Here is a 23,914-nt window from a genome sequence, read left to right as displayed (position 1 = left end):
AAAAATGTTGCTGATATTCTTGAAAGTTGAAAAAGCAATCTAAAGAATATATCCACAAAGTTACCATTTCAAAGCTGTGCAAAATGGAAACGTCACAATTTTGGATAAATGAAAAGGCTCACTAATATCATTATATATTTATATATATATGTCCTGCTCTGTTTCATAAATAATATTACTGTGTTTATAAATAATAGTACAGTAAAAAAATGAAAAAAATAAGATGTATAGTAATTTAATCTAAACTATTCAATCAATTTGTGTATAATATTTAAACAAATCTGAACCAGTCAAACTCTACTATTTGTACTACATATACAACAAACTTTTAAAAATAAAAACCTAGACTAAACAACCCAACTAACCCTAATTATCTCTCACTGTAGCATCCTAATCGACACTGTGCTCAGCTGCGAAATGTTCATAGATATATATGTCTTTAATTTTTTTTAAAAACTAGAGACATTTCATGACAGTCATAAGATCATAATTTAACTATTATTATTTGTAGGATGGTGTGTAGAACTATTGTTAGTTATTGGGTCTCAATTAAGTACCATTAAAAACTGTTAAAGTACTGTACAGGAATAGACAGTGTTCGTTAGATACAAATCTAATGGTCACTATGGGACTCTCCTAGATTTGAGTCTCTAGATTTCAAATCTAGGGATGTTCTTACAAAATGCATCCTCATGTATAAAAGAGCTTCCTCATCCAATATACTACAGATAAAAGTTTATTTTCAAATTTTTATTTTTATGCAAAATTTTGTTGCATCAACTGCATAATAAAGGGTTTTATACTGCAACTATTTTTTAAAGATATGTTGATTAAGTTTTGTGCATAAAACAGTAATAATGAGATTTATTCTATATGTATAAATAGATTCCAAAATGAGTATTTGTTTAACAATTTTGCTTATTATCATCATCAATAATAATAATAATAATAATAATAATAATAAAGTAATAGTAGATCCCTCTAATTCTATCCATTTGGTCGACATGATAAATTATGCTATCATATGCTATTTTTTGTTTGATGTGGTAACAAAATATAATAGCCTTATTCTATTAGTTCTTTTTATTCTATCCACAACCTAATAAGTAATGTAATGGAACAGTTTAGAATGAAATAAGTAGGTATAAATAAGAAATTTATCTTTTTGCCATTCTCCTGTATTAGTGCAAATGCACTTTAATTGGCATAATTTGGCATCAAAATAAAGTGACGTGGCAACCTTTGTGAAGTAGCATAAATGATGACATGGCAATGTATGGTGATGTGACAAGGAGTCTTGGCTTCTAGCTAAATATCTTGGGAGATCTTGGTGGAGCTATTTTTGATATGTGTTACAACTTGAAGGCTAGATCTTACCAAGATCATATTTAGAGAGATTTGATTGAAGACTAAATATGGATGGAGCTTAATTGAAGAAATACTTATCAAAAGTATGACCGAAGGCTATTGAAGGTATTATTTGAAGATCTTTAATAAGTATGCTTGAAGACTATTAAGGGTATGATTGAAGATTATTAAGGGTATGATTGAAGACATGCCTATTGTTGGCATGATTAGCATGATTGATTGAAGATCTTTCTTGGGAAGATTTGAAGGCCAAACTTGGGTGAATTGAAAATCAAGTTTGGATGGTTTCATGAAGACACATAAAGACGTGCGCCCCTTACGAGGGGACTGGGTGATGAGGAATTGAGAAGGTAGGCTAGTTGCCGGTAGTCAGGATCGGGAGATCGGGCTGCACTGACTCGGACTAAGCATAACCGGGAGATTGATGGGTCTTGAGGTCGTTTACAACGTAACCAGAACTCAGTCAAGTTAGTAGTCAAGGCCATGTTGTAAGTTGTGTTACAACAGGAGTTGCAACATCTAATTTTGGAAGGTTCTAAAGTTAGTAGCCGTAGAGATTCTAAAAGAGGTATGGACTATATTTGGGACGTTGAGGCGTTTATATAAGCTACCTTGTTTTGAGATTGGGTGTGACACTTAAGGAAGAGAGTATGTGAGCACTAGACAATCTAGAGAGGATAGTGATCTTTATTTGTAAAAGTGAGTGACAAAGTGTTTGTACTCATGTATTTTCACCTTTTAGTGGATTGTTTATCTCCGGGCTTGGCCCCCCAAACATAGGCGAGTTGACGCCGAACTGGGTTACCAATCTTGTGTCTCTTTTTTATTTGGTTTCTATGAAATTTCTATGAGCGTTTGAGTGTTCTTTAAACTCACAAACCACACCGGCGGAACTAACATCCTGTAACCTTTCTCTCCCTCTTGCTTGAAGGGAATGTGGTTATGATCGAAGGGTTTTACTTCTCTCCTCCCTCTTGCTCTCTCATCTAAAGTTTTTAGAACCCATTATATTCCTCCCCTTTTCAATAAAATCTAGCCACATTCGAGACTTGGGAAGAGAAACTCATCAACGACAAAATTAAGTTCTAGGATGCTAATTTTGTCAAAGTCAATAAGTTCCCTTCACATTCTAATAAGCTAAATTATTTTTAAAAAAATCCAAAAACCTTATTTAGAAAATGTGTACATAATTATACCATAAGGATAATTCTTATTTTATTATTTGATTCACTTCAAACATAAGAAACATAAAATAGAATAATAAAACACTATCAAATGTTTATTTTATGCATATCACAGGATAGTATATCAAGCAAACAAACCATTGATATCTTTAAAAAAATATTTATTTATTTTTTTAAATTTAAAAATTTTATAAAAATTATCAAATTACCTCCACCTTTACACATCGGTACTAGACCTATCCAAAGATCGGGCTACTCACCCAAACCTGAAGATCGGCCTGAAAAATGGGAGGGTTTGAACAAATATATAAGGCCTTATGTCCGGGCCCTGGACAAAAAAAAAGCCCATTTTAAAAAGCGGGTCGTATTTGGTTTACATTATTAAAAAGCCAAACACAGGGCCGACTGACCGAATTATAAAATATATTTATTAATTAATTTCGTATGTATATACTTATATATATAATGATTTGAATTGTCATCGATTATTTATTAATTAGTTTTCAATATAATTATATAATATATATTTATTGTTGACTACCATGGATTATAATAGTTTGAATTTTAGTTGTTATAGTTGAATAAATATTTGCATTTGGTATTTTAATTGTAAGTGTTTTGTCGAATAATATTTGGTCATATTCACATATTAATATTATTATTAATTTTTTTTATAACTTAACATATTATTTGATGAAAAATCTATTTGGGCGGGCCTTGGGTAGAAGTCATTAAATTTGAGCGAGTTTTGGTAAGGGTTAAACCTAGATTTTCGGGTCTGGTCGTGCAGGGCTTGGACAAGCATAAAATTTAATAATTATAGACGAGGCCTGGCCCAAATCCGGCCTGATCCAGCCCATGGACAGGTCTAATCAGTACTAGCATTAGTAGCTGCCCAGTGTCTTGGGCCCAAAGAGTGATCAGCTCGTATGCACAACGCTAATCACAAATGAAATTTGAATATGATAAAAAAATTTTAAAAAAAATTAAAAAAAAATGAGATTACTAAAAAAAGTATAAAAACAATATCAGTGGCTTTATGAGTAATGAGAATAAACAATACCAGAGATAATAATAATAATAATAATAATAATAATAGTATTTAATAATAATTAATAATGGGTGTGGATGCATTTAATACCGAATAGGTGAGTATGACAAGCACCTAAAAATTGGAGAGGTAGTATTACTTTGATCATGACTCATGTGGGTATCAATTGTCATATAACATTCTAGAATTTTATATGATATAAACCATAATAATGGCACAACAAACAATGACACCCATTATAAAATTAGTTAGCTTCTATAAACACCATTCCAGTTCATTTTTTTATTTATTTTAAATACCTGTCTAAAATTTTATAAGAAAGACATTAATGTATTTTACAACTTTGATGTTTCATGGACAATATATAAAATATTTAGGTTAGTTGGAAATAATGCTCTAACATGTCTTTTTATTAATAATTCTACAACTGTGTCATGAGCCATCCTCCATTTGTATAGCTTATAATACTTTATTTTATTTATAAATTTAAGAAAAAAATTATTTAAATAAGCTCTAAATTATATAAAAAATTTATGCACTTTTTCTATGATATATAATTGTTGGATTTTCTGCTAATTAACTTAACCATATGTATCAATGGTCATTTTGCCCTCTAAATTTAAGAAGATTTATTTTGGTTTTTAAATTATTATTTTTTTCAATAATTAACCAATGGCTTTAACTGTAATTTGAAAAGATATTATAAAATACTAAAATTTTCATATATATATATATATATATCCCATACAAATTCATATTAGTTTGTTATACCCCCAAAAAACACTCATTTTTGTACATATATATGTTTAAGGTTAAAAAAATTAAACAATTAAACATGTTAATGGCATCTTTATTAGATTAGTACTTATTTAAGTGACTAATATTTATTTACTCCTTCCATTCTAAAATTCAAGTTGTTTAAAGATCTTGCACAAAAATTTAATGATCATATTAATTTTTTTGATATTTAAAATAAAAATGAACTAAATAACTTCTACTTTCTTGGAATTACCATTCTCTTTAGACTCTCTTTGCTTATAGAACTTTAAAATTTGAAAAAACAAAAGGTAAAATTGAAAATAAAAAATAAATAAATATTGTATTGGTTTTATAAAAATGATGATTATTTTGGAACAATTTTTTTAAAAAGACTTTGTATTTTAGACGGGAGAGAGTATTGATTTATTACTTTTTTTAATTAATATTATATTTCATTTATTTATATGTGTAAATAAAATATTCATCAAAATATTTATGAAATTGCGGGAATCATACTAATTGCAAGAGAGATTTTTTTGAGAATTTTTTTCTTAAATATTTTTTACTTTGTAATTGAAAATTTTAAAGTCAAAATTAAAATATTGAATATTATTTTTAAAATGATTAAAAATGAACAATTAATCAAAGGCTTTAAATGTAATTTGAAAAAAAAATTATAAAGTATGGAAAATTGCTTATGCATCCCTTAAAAATTCATGTTTATCTTATACCCTATCAAAATGATATTTGTGTGTTATACTTCCACAAAAATGCTTGTATATCGATTAAAAAATAATTTAATTCTGTTAAACAAACCGACAAAGTAATGAAAATGACCACTATAAGTTTGCATGTGTACCCTTAGAAATTTTAATTCTTAAATATTTTTTGTGGTGTAATAAACAATTAATTCTGTTTGGCTTTATATGTACTATATATTTCTTTTAAAAGCAATAAAAAACTTAACCCATTAATTGTGTCATAGTTTTCTTAACAGCAATTAAATCTTCTTTTTATAAGTACATATTTGATTGACTAATTTTGGTTCATTGATTTATTACTTCGTTATTTCTGTAGATACTACTATTTTATTTATTTATTTATTCTAAATAAAGAACTTATTAAAATAACCATGAAACTCACCAAATCATCCTAATTGCAAGAGAGATTGTTTTTGAAAATTTATTTATTTTTCTTAAATATTATTTTACTTTATTAATTGAAATTTTTTGTAGTCAAAAAATTAAAATATTGAAAATTATGTTTAAAATTCAGAAAAATAAATACTTAAAAATAAATGAAAAAAATAAAAGGGGGTATAAAGTACTTCCTACCATTCAAATATTATTTTTAATTTTTTTAAAAAATAATAAATGCAATAAAAAAAGAATTTTACTGAGAAAATGAGCATTGCTTTTTAAAAATAAAATATAAAAAAAATTTAGGAAAGTGAGTGAGTGCCCTGGTTGATTGGTCACTCCCTACTTTCCAGGACTCTTGGCAATTTTTTTTAAATTTTTTTAAAATTTTTCATAATTTACTTTATCATATAAAACTTATATAAATGGTAATTATAATTTTAGATATCATATGTTTCAAAAGTGTTACTGTGCCATTTTCACGTCATTTTAAATTTTTTAACAAATTGAGAGAATCCGTTTCACGAATGTATATAAAACTACATAATTTGAATTTTATATATATATTTTGTACAATAAACATAAATGAAGAAAATGACATATAATACAGCTTCATAGTTTTAAAAGTTTAAATCTTTGTACAATAAGCAAACATAAAGAAAATGACATGGACACTCCTTTCAAAACATGAAATTCTGAATGTAGCCCTCTTAACTGTCCTCACATAATGGCATATAGCTGTAATTCTTTCAATTTGTTCAACAACGGTCATTGACAACCACAACAGTGCAGTCAACCTCTAGTTTCGGGTTGCTCTTACAGAAGATGAGAAGTACATAGTCTACCAAGCAAGCATGCATGTGCATTGTTTCAGTAAAAACTTCACTGACGACAAGCGTGAGCTCCGAATTCGGTTGTCAATTTCAAAGAAACGCCGTGGGCGTCCAAGAAAGAAGAGAATCGATTCACAAGCCTTCGATATCCGCGATTTATATTGTAGCCGGTGCCATCAACTAGGTCATAATTGTAGATCATGTAATGCAGTCATAGTGGACTAAGTGGTCTATCCATAATGTGAGCGGATGCTATTTGTTTTTATTTGTGCCATGAGACTGTGTATGTTTTGATGTTGTTGTGTAGTTGACTAGGTACCTGTATATTAATTCCCTTTCTTATGTATTATTTCCGTTTGCTGTGTAGTAATTTCATTTCTTGTGTATTATTTATGTTGAGTGTGTAATAGTTTTGTTTTCTGTGTATTATTTCCGTTTGATGTGTGTTATTTCTGTTTACTGTGTATTGAGTTTGTTTCCTGTGTATTACCTTCTTTTGGTGTATATTATTTATGTTTCCTGTGTATTGCCCGTATTTTTTTTTGTTGCGCATTTCATTTGATGTGCATAATATGCTGAGTACATTTTGGATTTACGACCAATTTTGTAATTACAAACAACAATATTAGTCACTTACAAATAACAAAAAAAATTACAAGTAATAATATGGATATTGATTTATCTCAGGTTCAGCGTTTAAGTCTACAGCTGTCTCTTCCATCATGTATAACACACCATTAAAATTAAGAAAAACCTAATTTATATAGTTAGTAAACAGATATATATATATATATATATATAAAAGGTACGACTACTAGCTCAAGTGCTAGTGAAACTCGCTTTATAGGGGGCTCATACAGCCTTTATAAGTCAAAGATATAAGTCAAGGTCCAGGTCCAAGAGAAGAAAGACAGACTTTCTAAGCCACTTACCCAGAACTAGTGCTCTCCTATCCATGGACGGGGTTGAATAATGATTCCCAAAAAGTAGAAGACGGGATAAAATAAAAGCTCTCCCTACGGAAGAGAAAAGGGAAAAGAGCAACAAAAGCTATAATGTGAAGTCAGATTGTCCATTGAGCGCACATACAATATCGATTAAAGTCAAATTCAGCTGCAAAGAAAAAGGCCTTTGAACTCTCGTTATATATATATATATATATATTTGCATAGATCAATTTTTTAAAATTATAAAAAAATAAAAGCTAAATTACAAATTCAATAATTCTTGAAAATTGTAGAAAAACTTAATATATATTTTGGTTTTTAACGATTTTACCATATATATATAGATATATATCTTTTATAATAAATTGACGGAAGATATGAAAATCTCTGCCCCATATCATGTTTCTCTCTCTAAACTTGCACCAATAAATGAAGACTTTAGAGTCTATGGCCTCTATAAAACAAGTGATCCATAACACAAATGCCATAATAACAACAACATGCGACCACCTCACCTCTATTTCATCCTCATACAATTTCTTCCACTCTTTTCCCATCATGTGATCGCCACCGTTCCGGCCATAATTGTCTTCGGTGACTCCACCGTCGATGCCGGAAACAATAATGTTATCGCCACCCTCCTCAAAAGTAACTTTGGTCCTTATGGCCGTGATTTCATCGGCGGTGAGCCTACCGGACGCTTTTGCAATGGTCGTCTTGCTACCGACTATATTGCAGAGGCTTTTGGACTTGGCTCCACCATTCCTGCTTATCTTGATCCTGCTTTTGATATTAAGGATTTTATGACTAGTGTTTGCTTTGCTTCGGCCGGAACTGGCTTCGACATCGCCACTTCTGAAGTGCTAGTAAGTATTTGTTTATTTATTTTGATTTATTTTGAGTCGGATAAGAATACTATTTCTTTGATAGGAACTCAAATGTTATAGTTGGTTTTCAGTTTTAGTTTCTTTTTGTTTAGTTAACTAATTTTGTTAGGTTTTTTTAGTTTTCTGTATTTGGTTGGTTTCGATTTAATTTTGTAGTTCTCCCTTATTTTCAATAAAAGCTCTTGAGCTCTTTTTTTATCATATATATATATATATATATATAACTCGGTTGTTTGTGTTTCATTTTCTTAAAAAAAATAAAAAAAAATAGATAAGAATTCTACGAGGAACTTTTCATATATACATTTATTTTAAATAATATATATATATATATATTTGACAAAATAGTGACAAAAATATTGGAAGATTAATATTACTCCTTCAACATGATAGTCACTATTTCATTTTTCTCTCGATTCAAAAGTAAAGAGAAATTAATAAAAAAATTTTTATGACAAGTTCTTCTTATAGGTATTTATTTTAAATGAAATTTGTATTTTTTTAATTTTTATAAAATAAAAAGAATACTACTCCTTTAATATGATAGTCACTATTTCATATTCCTCAGAAAAATCAATAAGAATACTATGACAAGCTCTTCTTATAGGTATTTATTTTAAATAAAATTTGTATTTTTAATTTTTTTAACAAAATGATTAAGCCACTATTTAAAATACATAAAGAGGGGTTTGACCTCTCGACATCCCATATGAAATTTTTGTTCCTTATCGTTAGGCCATACTGTGTATTTTTAATATCTAATTGGGTGAAAAATATGTGAAATTATGAGAATACCTTGGTTATTTTAATTATTATATATTTGTAAAAAATTTAAAATATATTTTTATTAGTTTACGTTAAATAATAAAAAAATTATTTGAATGCAATATTAATTCTCTTTTTTTCTTAGATTTTTTTAATGAAAGAACTAAAATAATTATACTTTGTAATTTAATTGAAAATAAAATGTGGGATAATTTTATTAAATATAAACCAATTGCAAAAAATACATAAAGCCCTATATTTTTATCATTTTATTGTTATAAGAAAAAGAATTATTTTTTGTAATTTTTTATTTTTATTTTTTTGGCATTCATCAGCCTTTGAGGTTGAGTTTGATATAAACCTGAAATGACTAGTAACTTACTCAAATTAAAACTTGAACAAGTAACTTGATACCTCTTTTTATTAGATTGTTAAAAATAAAAGTTTAAAGTTTAATAAGATTTTATTTTATTTATTTATTTGATAAATGGATGATAAACAAGTTCAATTTTGAGTGTCCTCTAAAATGAATGCTTTAAGCAAAAATCCCAGTATCAATAGGCTAAGATATCGTTGCTTTTTGAGAATTAATACCGAAGATGTGGAATAATATCATCTACATAAAATTATATTAAATATTTTTTTTAAAAATATATAAGTTAAAATAAATATTATGAACTTTATTTGTTTATAAGCCTCATTATCATACCACATCCGTTAAATATCACCAATTCATTCGGCTTTAATATTTATATTTTTTAAGTGTATATATTTACAGTGACTAATTTTGCATATGTACCCTTACATATGGCCTAAATAAATTTATAATTACCATTATGCCCCTCAATGTTAATGTTTTTTTTATTGTTTTTGTGCCACATAAATGCTCTGCCTTGGTATAATGACCAATAAATTCAATCATTAATTTTTAAAAAAATTCGATCTAAGGTTATATTTGCAAGAGCACTTTGAATTGGCTAGATGTATAATGTGGTTTTGGTGGTTTATATGCAAAAATCTAGTAAAATTATTCAGTAAAATTACATATGTACCAAATATATATATATATATATATATTTACATGTCTATTCCTACAAATTACTCTATCCGCCCCATTACAATTGTGTACTTTAACCATTTTATTTATCTCATTTTATTAATTTTTTTTTCATCCATTAATGCCGTGCATTTAAGGTGATAGCGGTGGAAAATAGTGTATTTAAACAAATTGAAAAGATTAAATTTAAAAATTATTTTTTAAAATTCAGTTTGTGGAAAAATAATTTAAGACATCTAAGCTTTTATGAGTAAATATTTACATTGAGACTGACCAATAGAGGGAGTACCTTTAAAAAAACTATGCATGAAGTTTTTAAGGGTTCTATGATTGAGTTTATTAAAGGTATTTAAGATTTTTTTTTCCAACGGTCCTACCATGTAATAAATTGCTAACATTATTGAGTTTGTATACCTTAAAAGATATGAACGTTTTGTAAAGGGAAGGGTATATGTGTAAATATGAATGTTTTTCAAGATATAGAGGTATAAATAAATTTTTAAAAAAACGGTACACACAATTTTCAGATTTGTCAAGGGTATACACGTTAAAATCCCTAATTATTCTTCCATCAAATCACCGATAAAGTGGACAAAGTATTGTTCATCTTTCTTTTCAAAAAAATAATTTGTTATTGTGCGTATTTATGTTTTCAATTTTTTAGTTTCATTCATGAAGCTGTCCTTTAGCAGGGATTAAACAATAATTTCATTATTATAATTACAATATGATAATTATTATTAGTAAATTGTCTAAAATTCAAAGCCGTTTTGGGATATTTATAAAACAAATATGCAAATAAGATACATTTATTCTATGAATTTTTTTTAAACCTAGTAATGGATATAAAATAGTTAAATAAAGGTGAAAAATTAATTCCTAAAAAAGAATAGTTTTCCATCAGTTATTATGATTTGTATGGATGTTTGTTGGTTTATTTCAGAATGTGATACCACTAGAGAAGGAAGTGGAGTATTTTGGAGAGTATCAAGAGAAGTTGAGGAATTATGTTGGTGAATCAAAGGCCAAGCAAATAGTTAATGAAGCAATCTACATTGTTAGCATAGGTATTTCTATTCTCAATACTCTCATCTTCAATAATAATAATAATAATAATAATAATAATAATAATAATAATAAAGCATAGATAAAACATTTACTTTGTCAATTTTTTTTAAAAAATATGGAAAAAAATATAAAAAAAAAGCATTTTGATTTCAAGTTGAAAAATCTTCAATTTTTTTTTGTTCTTGCACTAAATGGATGACTACCTATTTTATTTGAATCGGTTATACTCCTTTCATTTCAAATTATTTTTCACTTATTATTAAAACTTCTAAGATTTAAAAAGAATATTATGATAGGATAATTTTATTTTTTTTATTGAGATTATTTACTCCGACTAAATTTACACTCTCTTTTTAAATAAACTTAATTACAGTAGGAAAAAATTGGGTAAAAAATAATTAATGCATTATAATATTTTTAAAATGATTAATAATTTGAAAAAGAAAAGAATTTTCATTTGAATCATAGGGAGTAATAATAGTTGGAATTCTTCCTTTCATTTTATTTACTCATGAAATGGAGATTTCTTTTTAATTTTTTTTTGTAAAAAGATAGATTTATTGCGTTTTGATAAAAATATAGAGTTTGAATGTATTATTTATATGCAATCTAATAAGACAATAATTGAAAAGTTTATAAATATCTATCTCCTTCATCTTATGAGAGGGAAATAGAATTAAGCTGGGATTAAAGATAATAAAAAAAAAAGTCTAACATATTTCTTCTGCTACAAAATAAATATAGTTGTTGGTTCTAGCACTGAAATTAAACAAAACATTTAATAAATCAAATTATAGGAGTATTAAACTAAAATACTTTTTAATAAATAATGCTCACTATCATTGTCGCACCATGGAAAAGACAAAGTTAGTTAATGGTTAGAAAAATATTTGATTCAAACAAAAATTTTGAATATTACTTCCTCCAGAACTAATTATATGCCGGTTTTGCCATGTTTACACCAATTAAGAGAATTAGTTAAACATAATTGATAGTCTTACATTTTTAAAATATTATATCAATTTTTTAAAATTACTTTATTTAAAAACCCATCTAATTCTATTAATTTTTTTAATATATTTTAATTATATATTTTATTATCTCTCCCTACGCCCGAAAGACTTCTAATCCTAATAACTATATGTAAGAGGGGTTGGGCTGCTTAGGGATGGCAATGGGGTTGGGGCTGGGTAGGCCTCTATCACTACTGTCTAGCTTGAACCATCTCTTTCCCCGTGCCCCACCCGCCGTGCCTAAATAGTAATATTCTAAAAGTTACAATCTCTCTTGGAAACAATTCTACTTGGATATTAATAACTGAAAAAAAACACAAATAAAACAAAACTTACGGTAAGAAATGAGAAAATCTGATCTCAAAGACGAGGTGAGATAGAACCAAGGCCTTTGTATCACATTGTTTCCTTAAATAGATTCGCTACCCTCCAGTGTTTGGGTTTGAACTATCGTCTGCTTCCCATAATACAATGGTCTCCAGTTGCAAGTGAACAACACTTTACAACTCCAACGAACTGAATTATGTGCACTACTTTACAACTCCAACTAAATGAATTATGTGAGCTCTATCACATTGAACTTATAAATAAGGCTTTCTAAGAGAGAGTAAGAGAGAAAGCAGGAAAAGGGAACTTATCTTTTCTGTATATCTAAAGTTGAAGAAAGAAGCCCTTTATAAAGACTTAGAGAAAGTGAGTTACCATTGAAATTCCAAAATTAAAATTTGGAGTTTCAATAGATATAATAATAATAAGAAAGTTTAAAACCTTTTCAAACTATGGAATTAAACTTTTTGGAGTTGCTAAACTTTTCAAGAGTTTCCACTCTTTAATTTCCATTCAATATTAATTTTTCTAGCAATCCCCCACATGAATGGAAGTGACAAAACGATGAAGAAAAAATTTAAAATGTTTGACCTAGTGATAGAGCGTCTTGGTTGAAACTTGTAAAGGATAAGTAGGTATTAACCTTTGAACCTTCCCTTGAGAAAGTATACTTAATTTATCAAATGAATTGTGGACTTTGTTGCCTTTGAACTGTTCCGTCGTTATGGTAAATGACAATACACTTCTCACAAGAATCTTCTGAACACAATTGAGTTCTCAATGTCATGTTCATTTTGGCCCTGAACATCTTCTTATTTATGTGATAGTTTTTAAAGAATTTAAGCCCAACACAATTCTCCTTCGAAGCGGCCCCATTTCTCTCTCACATAGGTGATTTCTTTTAAGAGTAACCCGCATTACACCCCTCGGAATACTGATGCATAAGAATTATTAAAAGCATATCTTAACCTTTAAGAAATTATATAACCATTCAATCTCTTCACCACAATTATCAAGAGCTATAATCTCTAATTCCATTGTAGAATGAGCTATAACTATTTGTTCAGAGGATTTCCATGATAAAACTGCTCCTCCTAGTGTGAACACATAATCACTTGTGGATTTAGAGTTTTCATATAAGAAATCCAATTCTCATCACTGTATCCCTTTAGAACTGTTGGATATTTGGTTTAATGTAGCCCGTAACTACAGACATACCTTAAATACCTTAATACTCTTACAATTCATTTCTGGTGATCAGTTCTAGGATTGCTTGTGCATTTACTTAGCTTACTAACCATGTAAGTTATGTTTGGTCTTGTACAACTCATTAAGTACATCAAAATCTTTATCACTCTTGAATATTCAAATTGTGAAACACTATCGCTTTTATTTTTATATAGGTGTAGATTCACATTCAATAGTTTTCTAGCTATATCAGAATCAGTTAAACTAAATTTTTCAAGGATTTTGTCCATAGAGAGTGGTTGACTAAGAATGAGACCATATGATGTTTTTATGATTTTGATTCCTAAGATTACATAAGCTAATCCCATATTTTTCATGTGATACCTTGAATTTACCATAATTTAGGTAGATTTGATCATTTTATCATTGCTATCAACAATGACCATGTCATCAACATATAGACATAAAATGACATATCCATTTTTCAGTCTCTTTGATATATACAGATTTGACACACTCATTGATTTTAAACCCATTTGGCAATATAATGCTAACAAACTTCTCATGCCATTACTTTGGAGCTTGTTTCAAGCTATAAAAAGACTTTAACAATCTACAGACTTTCTTTTCATGTCTTGGAGTAACAAAACTCTCAGGTTGCTCCATGTAGTTTTCTTCATATAAAAATTCATTTAGAAAAGTTGTTTTACATCCATTTGATGTATTTCAAGACCTTTCAAAGCTGCAATCACTATTATAATTCTGATAGAATTTATTCTCATTACAGAAGAATATGTATCAAAGTAATCTTGGCCTGGTTGCTACTTGTAGCCTTTAATTGTAAGCTAAGCCTTATACTTGTCAATAGTTCCATCACCTTTCTTTTTCCTCTTGAAAATCCAATAAAATCTTACAAGCTGACGTATTGGGGGTAGGTCCACTAACCCCTAAGTATAATTTTGTAAGATGGAATCAACTTTACTTTTAATGACTTCTTTCCAAAAAGGCCCTTTGAAGAAGTCACAGCTTCTTGATAGGTTTGAGGTTCACTTTTTAGCAAATAGGTTAGAAAATCTGGACCAAAAGCTTTTTCTACCCTTGCTCTCTTGCTAGGTCAAAGTTCAACCTCTTGCTTTTGATCAACACTATCCTCATTATTAACAAACTTATGTGTTTGTTTAGATGAGCTTGATTTTTCATCATTCCTTGTTTTATAAGGAAACACTTATTCAAAGAAAGTTGCATTTTTTTATTTCATTGTCGTGTTCTTATGAATGTCTGGTATATTAGACTTATGAACCAAAAAACGATAAGCACTATTATTTTGTACATATCCAATGAAAAATGCAATAAACTAAATTTGGACCTATTTTTCACCTCCTAAAGGGTAGGTACAACCACTTTAGCAAGATACACCCCCACACACACACACTCTCTTAAGTATCCGTAAGAAGGTTTTTTTCTTTCCTTAATTCATATGGGGGCTTATACCTTTTCTTGTAGGGTACCTTATTTAGAAGATAGTTAGCTGTCAGAACAACCTCTTCCCACATGTTCTTAGGTAACCTAGAACTTATTAACATTGCATTAATCATTTCTTCCAAAGTTCAATTTTTTTCTCGAGAACTCCATTTTGGTCGAGGGTGAATAAGATGGATTAACTTCATGTATAATTCCATCTTGAGCACAAAATTCATCAAATGGTGCTACATACTCACCACCTTAATCACTCCTTATAACCTTAATCTTCCGATTGAGTTGATTCTCAACTTCGATTTTATAAAGAGCAAATTTCTCTATAGCTTCATATTTACTTTTGTGCAAATACACATAGCAATATCTTGTGCTATCATTTATAAGGGTAATAAAATATTTATTACCTCCCTTTGTTTGTATAAATTTTGAGTCACATAGATCGTTATGTATTAAATCAAGAGGCTCTGTGTCTTTTTCAATTGTTTGGAAGAATGATCTTGTTTGTTTTCCTTCAACACAAGTTTCACACTTACGTTTAGGATCAATATGAAAAGAGGGTATGCAATCCAAGTTAATTAATCTACACAAGGTATTATAATTAACATGTCCTAGTCTACCATGCCGTAAACTAGAAGACTCAAGCAAGCAGAAGAACTAACATTATTATTATTGTTCTTTTTTGGCTTAATTGTTATCATATTGAGTTTAAAAAGCCCAACAGTCAAATAACCACTCCCTATATACATTTTATTTTTACTAATGATAACTTTGTCTGACTCAAATACTAAGCGGAATCCATGCTTAACAAGCATCGAATTGGACACCAAGTTTTTACAGAATTCTGACACATACAATACATTATTAAGCGCCGGTTGTTTCGCAGAAGTCATTTTCAAGATCACCTTACCTACGCCTTGAATCTCAGACGTGGTAGAGTTCCTAGTGAACAACTTTTCCCCATTCTCTAATGGTTTAAAAATGGTGAACACACCTTTAGGGTGCGTTTGATACGCAGCTAAGTACAGCACAAGCAGTACAGAATAGAACAAGTAGTTGTGGTACAACACAACTATTTGTCTTGTACCATGTTTGATATTTTATGGATATCTTCTCGAGTACTGGACAAAAATATTATAAAATTACTTCTAATACCCTTTATATTATCTTATGTTTGTTTTACAATAAACAATTTCACAATAAGATATCATTTTCAATATTTTAATTAATTTTTTTATAATTAATCAATTTAGTAAATCATAATTATGTTTTTTTTAAATTTTCAAAATATATGCAAAATTAATTTTTTTTGTTAAAAAATACATGATAAATTCCGTTAACATATCAATTGTTAAATAATATTATTTTTTATATGAGATTGCTAATATGTTGATATATCTATGAAAATCATATCTATGATTTAGGAAAATAAGATATAAAGAGATTTATATTTATTTTTTTATACAGTTTAAATTTTTAATTTTTAAATTGAAATATTAAAAAAATTTATGTTAATTTTTATGATTTAAAATTTTAATTTTAAGATATTGATCTTACATTTAAAAAAATGTTATATTATTAAAATTGATTAGCGTCGTGGGGCTTGATGAGCGTCGTGGGATGCGATATACATGATTGTATTTTTTATTCTTTATTAAGGATAATTTAGTCTTTAGTTGTGCTGTACCACGATAAAACTTTTGTACCAAGGTTTTGATCGTACAAAAATTTTAGCTACTTGTGCTATACTCTGACATCCTCTTGTGCTGTACTTTTAACTTTTTAACAAATTAACTAAACAAAAAACAAGAGAAGTTGTGCTGTGCTGTACCTCAAAATTTTGCGTATCAAATGGACCCTTATATAAACATATATGCTCAGTAGCTCTTGTGTCAATCCACCATTGGTTTGGATTATACCCAACCAAGTTCATGTTAGATACATATTGAATGATATCATCCACAATGTTAGTCTCATTCTTATTCTTCTTTGGCAATGCACTCAGATGCCTTGTGACCCATCTTATCACCATTGTATTATTTTCCTTGGATTTTTTTTTCTTTTAAACTGCACCTTTTGGTCCTAACATATGCCTTTAGTCGGGCTTGTTTTTCTTCTTATTCTTCAAGCTTTGACCATGTTCTACAACATTTGCCTTAGCCATAGCTAGAGTGACACCTTTCTTGTCATTGCTATGGTTATTTTCCTCAATCCAAAGTCTAAGTAGAAGATACTCAACATTTGTCTTCTTTTGCTTGTGTTTAAGTAATTTTTTAAGTCCTTTCAACCACGAGGTAGCTTCTGAATGATAGTAGCTACTTGGTAGGCTTTACTTAAAACCATCTCCTCAAGATGAATTTCATGCAATATCACTTGGAATTCCTCCACTTGATTGCTTATAGTCTTGGAATCCACCATTTTGTAATCAAGGAATTGGTCAACCCCAAACCTTTTGGTTCCAACATTCTCAGATTTGTATTTGTGGTCCAATGCATCCAACAACTCTTTTGTAGTTTTCTTGGAAGTGTGTACATTGTACAATGCATCTAACAATCTATTCATGATATAGTTTTTGCACAGGTAGTTAGACTTCTTCCAAGCTTCCAATGTGATGATAAGTTAAGCATCTTGCCCTCCTTAAAAGGTTAAAAGTGATCAAACAGAACACCATCTTTTGTTACCACCTCTTTAAATGCAACCGAGTAAATTTTTATGGTCTTTCAGCATAGTTCACAAGATCCACCATGGGTGATTGCAATTGAGACACGGTTGTATTCATGATGGGAATAACATCTTGAGGCACAATGGTGCTCCTAGTAGGGGTAGGTTCTTGAGTCACATTAGAAACATTGTTTGTTTCAGAATCCATTGCATTTGCTTTAAGATTGTTGGAAACAATCCTACTTGGGATATTAATAAATAAAAAAATTACAAATAAAACAAAAACTTCATATAGGAAGTGTGAAGTCCATATCCCAAAAACAAGGTGAGATAGAATCGAGGCCTATGTACCACATAATTTTCTTAAAGTAGATTCACCACCCTCCTGTACTTGAGTTTGAACTAGTGTCTACTTCCTAGAATATAACTATTACACTGAATTTAGAAATTAAACCTTCTAAGAGAGAGTAGCGGAGAAAGAAGGGAAAAAGGGAACTTCTCTTGTCTGTATACCTAAAGTTCAAGAAAAAAGCCCTTTATAAAGCCTTGGAGAAAGTGAGCTACTAACCACTGAAATTTGAAAATTAAATTTTAGAGTTTTAATAGATATAAATTTCTAAAACTTAAAAAAAAAAAACGTCCCGTTTATAGGAGGAATCGGATTGCAAACTACAAATTAGTTCGGATTTATTATTCTTAGGACTGCTCACCTTCATAGAAAGACGACCAGGAGATGTTTGGCCATTTTTTTAAGTAGATATAGAATGAAGGGAGAAGGATAGTTAGAAGGATTTTGGAGATTCTTCAAAAAAAAAAATATATTGCTTTTTAATATTTCTATTTCAAAATAGTGTTTTATGTTTTTCAAAAAAATATATTGATATAGAATACAGGGAGGGCAGTTAGAGAGATTTTGGAGATTCTTCAAAGAATACAGTGCTTTTTAATATTTTTATTTTAAAATTGTGTTTTATGTTTTTCCAAAAAATATATTGAAAATTGTAAAAGTATATAAAAATAAAAAGTAAATTTTGAAAAAAATTATTTAATAGTCTATAAATTTTTTAATAGATATATAAAAACAAAACGACCAAAGCTTTATAGAAGAGAACATACAAATAGTACCGGAGCCATTATTTATAATTTTAAAACATAATTTATTTGGTGATAAAACTTTCTTGCTGAACTTAATCTGATTTTGCATTGTTGACACTTGACAGGGACAAATGACTTCTTGGAAAACTACTACGCACTAATAACAGGGAGATTCAAGCAATACACAATTGAAGAGTTCGAGGATTTTCTAGTGGAATTGGCTGCAAAATTCTTTAGTGAAATATACTATTTGGGAGCTAGAAAGATTGCATTCACTGGACTAAGTCCAATTGGGTGTCTTCCATTGGAGAGGACCACCAATTTGTTACATGGTGGTGCTTGCATTGAAGAGTACAACAAGGTAGCAAAAGACTTCAATTCCAAGATGATGGCAAAGATTTATGAATTGAATGCTGAACTTCCAGGCATAAGATTGATCTTCCTTGATATCTACAACACTGTTCTTCACATCATCCAAAATCCTTCTTCCTATGGTCAGTTCTTTTCTTTTCTTTTCTTTTCTTTCTTTTGTTTTTTTTTAAAAGTTTTCTTTTTTTTTTTATAAGTTTTGTTTTGGGAAAGAATTTCTAGGTTTTAATCCCATATAATTTATCCACTATTATTATAAAAAAGCTAATAGTTCTTAAAACAAAGATTCTTATTTATTGTGATCCTGTATTGGCACTAGAGGGATGGCTTTTTGCCTTCCAATTTTAACAGTCCTCATCATGAATTTTACAGCTTTAAATTTTTTTAAAACCTTATTATAATAACTGTAATAATTATTTAATATAATAAATTAGGGTATTAATTTTTTTTTAATTAATGCTTAATCAATTATATATTTTTATATTTTTTTTGACGACTAATCTAACGTTCATTTTTTGAATTATAAATTATGAGTTTTTTAAAGTTATTTTTATTGTTATTTTTTGTTTTTAATCTTGAGTTCTTGATTGTAGAACTAAAACACATCCATTTATTATAAGCAGTGATGAGTCATAATAACTTCCGGATGTGTTAACAAACAACTCATATAAGATTTGCCATGACAAATTTAAATCAAATTTAGTTTTTATTAAATAAATTAGATATTTCATTTTTAAATTTTGTTTTAGATTTTTAATTATCTTGAGTCGCCCCTATTGACAAATTTATTTGATTTAGTTCTTGGAAATTCAAATTTTTCTAAAAATAAATCATTTATCATTTTTTTTGACAATGTGATAAATAATCTTTTATAAATCAATTTATCAATAAAAATAAATTTAACTTTTTTCAATAATTTTTTTTATATATTTTATACAGGATTTGAAAACTCCCGGCGAGGATGCTGTGCGACCGGGTTGTTTGAAATGAGCTACCTCTGCAACCAATGGAGTCATGCCACGTGTCCAGATGCAGACAAATACGTGTTCTGGGACTCATTCCACCCGACCCAAAAAATGAACCGGATCATGGCCCAATATGCTGTGGACACCTACATGCGCTTTTTCATTTAAGTAATTATTATAATCATTATTTTCATATATATATACCCCTATGAATTTATAATACTTGTATATGAGCGATGCAAAAATAAGTGGTGAAATTTGTTTTGTGTATATTTACTACCATTGAAGAGGTTCTCACCTTAAGAAACATGAAATTATAAATTTTTATTATAGGGGTGTTTATGTAATTGTGTGATTTACCAGGGTATATATGTAAAAAATTTAAGTCTATTTGAGACTCAATGGCATTTGAATGTGCTTATAAAAATAATAGATGTGGATCTATCAAATTGTTTTTAGGGTAGTTTGATTCACTTATTTTAAATTGAGAATTGTTTTTTTTAATTTTATTTTTTTAGTTTAACATTTCTTGATCAAAAATACTTATGCTCCAAGCCTCCAGCTCATTTATTAGGGAAAAAAATGGTTCTTTTTAAAAATACTTTTGATTTTAGGAGGTAAAAAGAACACTTAATATAAGTAAAGCATTTTTAGCATGAACAAAAACCATACATCCAAATGAACCTTAATTTTTTTGTAATATTAATAATGATAGTGATTAGGTTTTTGGGGAAAAAGTAATTAGGTCTTCTTAAATATGATAATATTATTTATGGTAATATATATATATATATATATATATATATATATATATATATATATATATATCCAAATATGCCAGATTTGAATTATTAATACATAAGAGAAAGTTTTAAATATGTATAATACCTAAATTGGTCCTTCTATTTTTCTCTCTCTTTTCTTTTGGTCCCTTTACTCAAAAATGAGCCCCACTAATCTCTCTACTTTTGAAAATGACCCAACTTAGTCCCTTCTAATTTAAAATAAGCTAATTAGTTGCTGTATTTTCAAGAGTAGAGGGATTAGTGGGGTGCATTCCTAAGTAGATGGACCAAAAGAGAAGAGAGAGAAAAGTAGAGGGACCAATTCGAGTATTATATCTTTTAAATATTTTTAATTATATTTAAGTTTTTTGTTTATATTAAATATAGTATTAATAATTGAAAAATTGTTTGCACAATAAATGTTCATGAGAATTTTCAAAACTAAGGTATGAACGGTTTCCATTATAGGTGTGGGGTCCTGGCTAGATTACAAATCAAATTTTAATTTTTGTATGAATTCAAGTGATTGTGGTTTTATCATAATTTTCTTCTATCTTCACAAGATTTGAGTCCATTTGATTTTGGTCTCTCTAATTTCTTTGCCAAAACACTTGTTTGAGCATCCTTTTTGACTTTGCTGACTTTGATCTTCTTCAAGCCTTTTTTCTTTGAATTTGCATCTTGAGCATCATTCGGATCTCAAGTTGTGATCTCACCATGTTTGAGAATGACAAACTTGATTTCTTTTAATTTTGATTTTTGAAAACTTCAGCATGTCATGCCTATGAACCTTTGAGTTTTTGACTTATGAGATTTTTTGATTCCCTGACTTTTGATGTCTTGAGACTTTAGAGTTCATTCATCATTCATCTGAGATTTTTTTTGTGTCTTTATTCTCCCATGATTTGAGGTTTGACTTCACATCATCGAGTTATGACCTTCACTTGATTGTTTTTAACTTGTTCGATTTTGGAATGGATCTCAAATTGTAATCATGAACTTGATTTCTTTTAATTTTGGTGGTTGAGAATTTCAGCATTTTACGTTGTGAATCCTTTAGGACTTTGACTTGTGAAACTTTTTAAGCTTTTAATTTCCTTATATCTTAGAACTTTAAAGTATTATTTGTCGTTTTATTCAAAATTACCAAGTCATGACTCTCTCTCATTGTCGAGTCATTATCTTAGTTTCTTTGAGATGTTTGAAGTCTTTTTTTTTTTTAAACTTGAAATATCATATCTATTGACTAATGAGAGACCCTTTCTTCCATGTGGGAGCTCTCTTCATCATTTTATAGACTAATACATGGGCTTTGTTTCTTAATCAACGTTCAAAAACCATTCTTTTTATTTGTGCTTGGAGAAAATTTTTCTTTCATTTCATAAAACATAATTCTTTTTCTTCTTTATGTAAGAGGGCATCCTCTTTTACACCATACCATATTTTGGATCAACATTCTTAAAGAAGAGTCCTTAATGACCTCTTTGTAAGCGTCAAGAGTCAACACTGAGAAAACTCTAAAAAAAAAAAGTCCACATTGGACTTCATAATGGGTCAACAGTTATAGAGTCTTCAAAGACCTCCATATGAGCATCAAGAGGTAAGGATGAGAGACTGTAAAAAAGAGAGTCCACTTTGAATTGGATCTCATCAATGGGTCAAAGAAGAGGAGAAGGCTTCATTAACTTCCTTGTGAGCATCAAGAGGCAAGAGTGAAAAAATTGGGTTAATTTTTTATAGGTCACTTAACTATGGCCTTCTTTCATTTTGGTAACCGAACTTCAATTTGTGTCAAACGGATCACTCACCTTCAATTTTATTTCACTAGACAATCACCAGATTGATTTGGGAACCAAATAGCTGATGTGACACTTGAAAAATCTGCAAGTTTGGTAACATGGACAGTCCAAAGTAGGACGGCTAATGTGTCATCAGGAAGTTGACACAGATTTTCCAACGGCCACATAAGCTATTTGGTTTCCAAATCAATTAGGTGATTGCCCAGTGAAATAAAATTGAAGATGAGTCACTATTTTGATACAAATTGAAGTTTGGTTATCAAAATGAAACAAGACAATAGTTAAGTCACATATAACAAAATTAATTTGAAAAAAATTCTCAAAAAGAATTTTCATCTTGCATTGGACCTTATTAGTAGGTCATAGAAAAGTGAAAATCTTCAAAGATAACTATCTTTGCATCAAAAAACAAGAGTGAAAAAAAAATTGTTAAAGGGAATTTTTCATCTTTTATTGGACCTCATAGGTGGATTAAAGAAAATAATGCCTGTAAATCTACAAAAAAGCCCCTTCTTATCATAAAATTCCTTACTTTCTCCCTCTTTTTGCATTTTAACCCTTCTCATAACATTTTTTGCATATTAGACCTTGAATTTTTCTTTTTAACAAATATCATAGTTTTTTTGCGGCTAGGCTGTCTAACTTTTCACCTTTCATATTTTTCATCAATTTTTGCAAATAACCCTTGAACTTTCGGCATTTGGCATTTTTCCACAGATTTTACAACTAAGCCCTCGAGATTTTTCATTTTTTTTTATTTATCCTTCTCACAATTTTATTGCAAATAAAATTGGGTGTAAAACACTTCTATGTTTTCACACAAATTCCTTTTGTGCAAGAAGACCCATGGTTATATATCCTTTTCCTCAAATACATGAGTACCCTGAAATACTTTTATCTTCACCCGTTCATCACATTTTGCTAATAAGCCCCATCCTATCTACCACCATCCTTTTCTTTCTGTGTTTGATGAACCTATCTAATCTTTCCTCTCCATGGCAAAATAAATAATCAAAGGTTGTAGTGCTCTAAATGATACTCTGCACCTCTTCACAACAATCATAGGCATTCTTCCTTATAATTCAACCATGCCTTGCATCCTATTATAAAAGAAACTCTAAATTTCATAAAAGTTCTCAATAATATGCATCCCATGATTAAAAGATACTAGATGCTGCCTT

At 28.9% G+C, this 23,914-nt stretch overlaps 1 protein-coding gene across 1 annotated transcript; it reads left to right on the top strand.

The window, feature by feature from the left end:
* Positions 1-7,751: 7,751 nt before the first annotated feature.
* Positions 7,752-20,551, top strand: LOC120279542 (GDSL esterase/lipase At4g26790). The gene is made up of 4 exons (XM_039286464.1): positions 7,752-8,147; positions 10,934-11,057; positions 18,941-19,309; positions 20,124-20,551. Exons 1-4 carry the CDS (start codon positions 7,782-7,784, stop codon positions 20,315-20,317), a joined length of 1,053 nt encoding a protein of 350 aa, XP_039142398.1. The 5' UTR covers positions 7,752-7,781; the 3' UTR covers positions 20,318-20,551.
* Positions 20,552-23,914: the final 3,363 nt, after the last annotated feature.

Source organism: Dioscorea cayenensis, chromosome 16, assembly GCF_009730915.1.
Source record: "Dioscorea cayenensis subsp. rotundata cultivar TDr96_F1 chromosome 16, TDr96_F1_v2_PseudoChromosome.rev07_lg8_w22 25.fasta, whole genome shotgun sequence".
NCBI lineage: Eukaryota > Viridiplantae > Streptophyta > Magnoliopsida > Dioscoreales > Dioscoreaceae > Dioscorea > Dioscorea cayenensis.
The sequence above is the reverse complement of the archived record's forward strand: the minus strand, read 5'-3'. Positions and strand labels throughout refer to the sequence as shown.

Coding starts and splice junctions, on each gene's coding strand:
- LOC120279542 (XM_039286464.1), top strand. CDS start 7,782: ATGCGACCACCTCACCTCTATTTCATCCTCATACAATTTCTTCCACTC. Junction 8,148..10,933: donor TCGCCACTTCTGAAGTGCTA/GTAAGTATTTGT, acceptor GGTTTATTTCAG/AATGTGATACCACTAGAGAA. Junction 19,310..20,123: donor CCAAAATCCTTCTTCCTATG/GTCAGTTCTTTT, acceptor TATTTTATACAG/GATTTGAAAACTCCCGGCGA.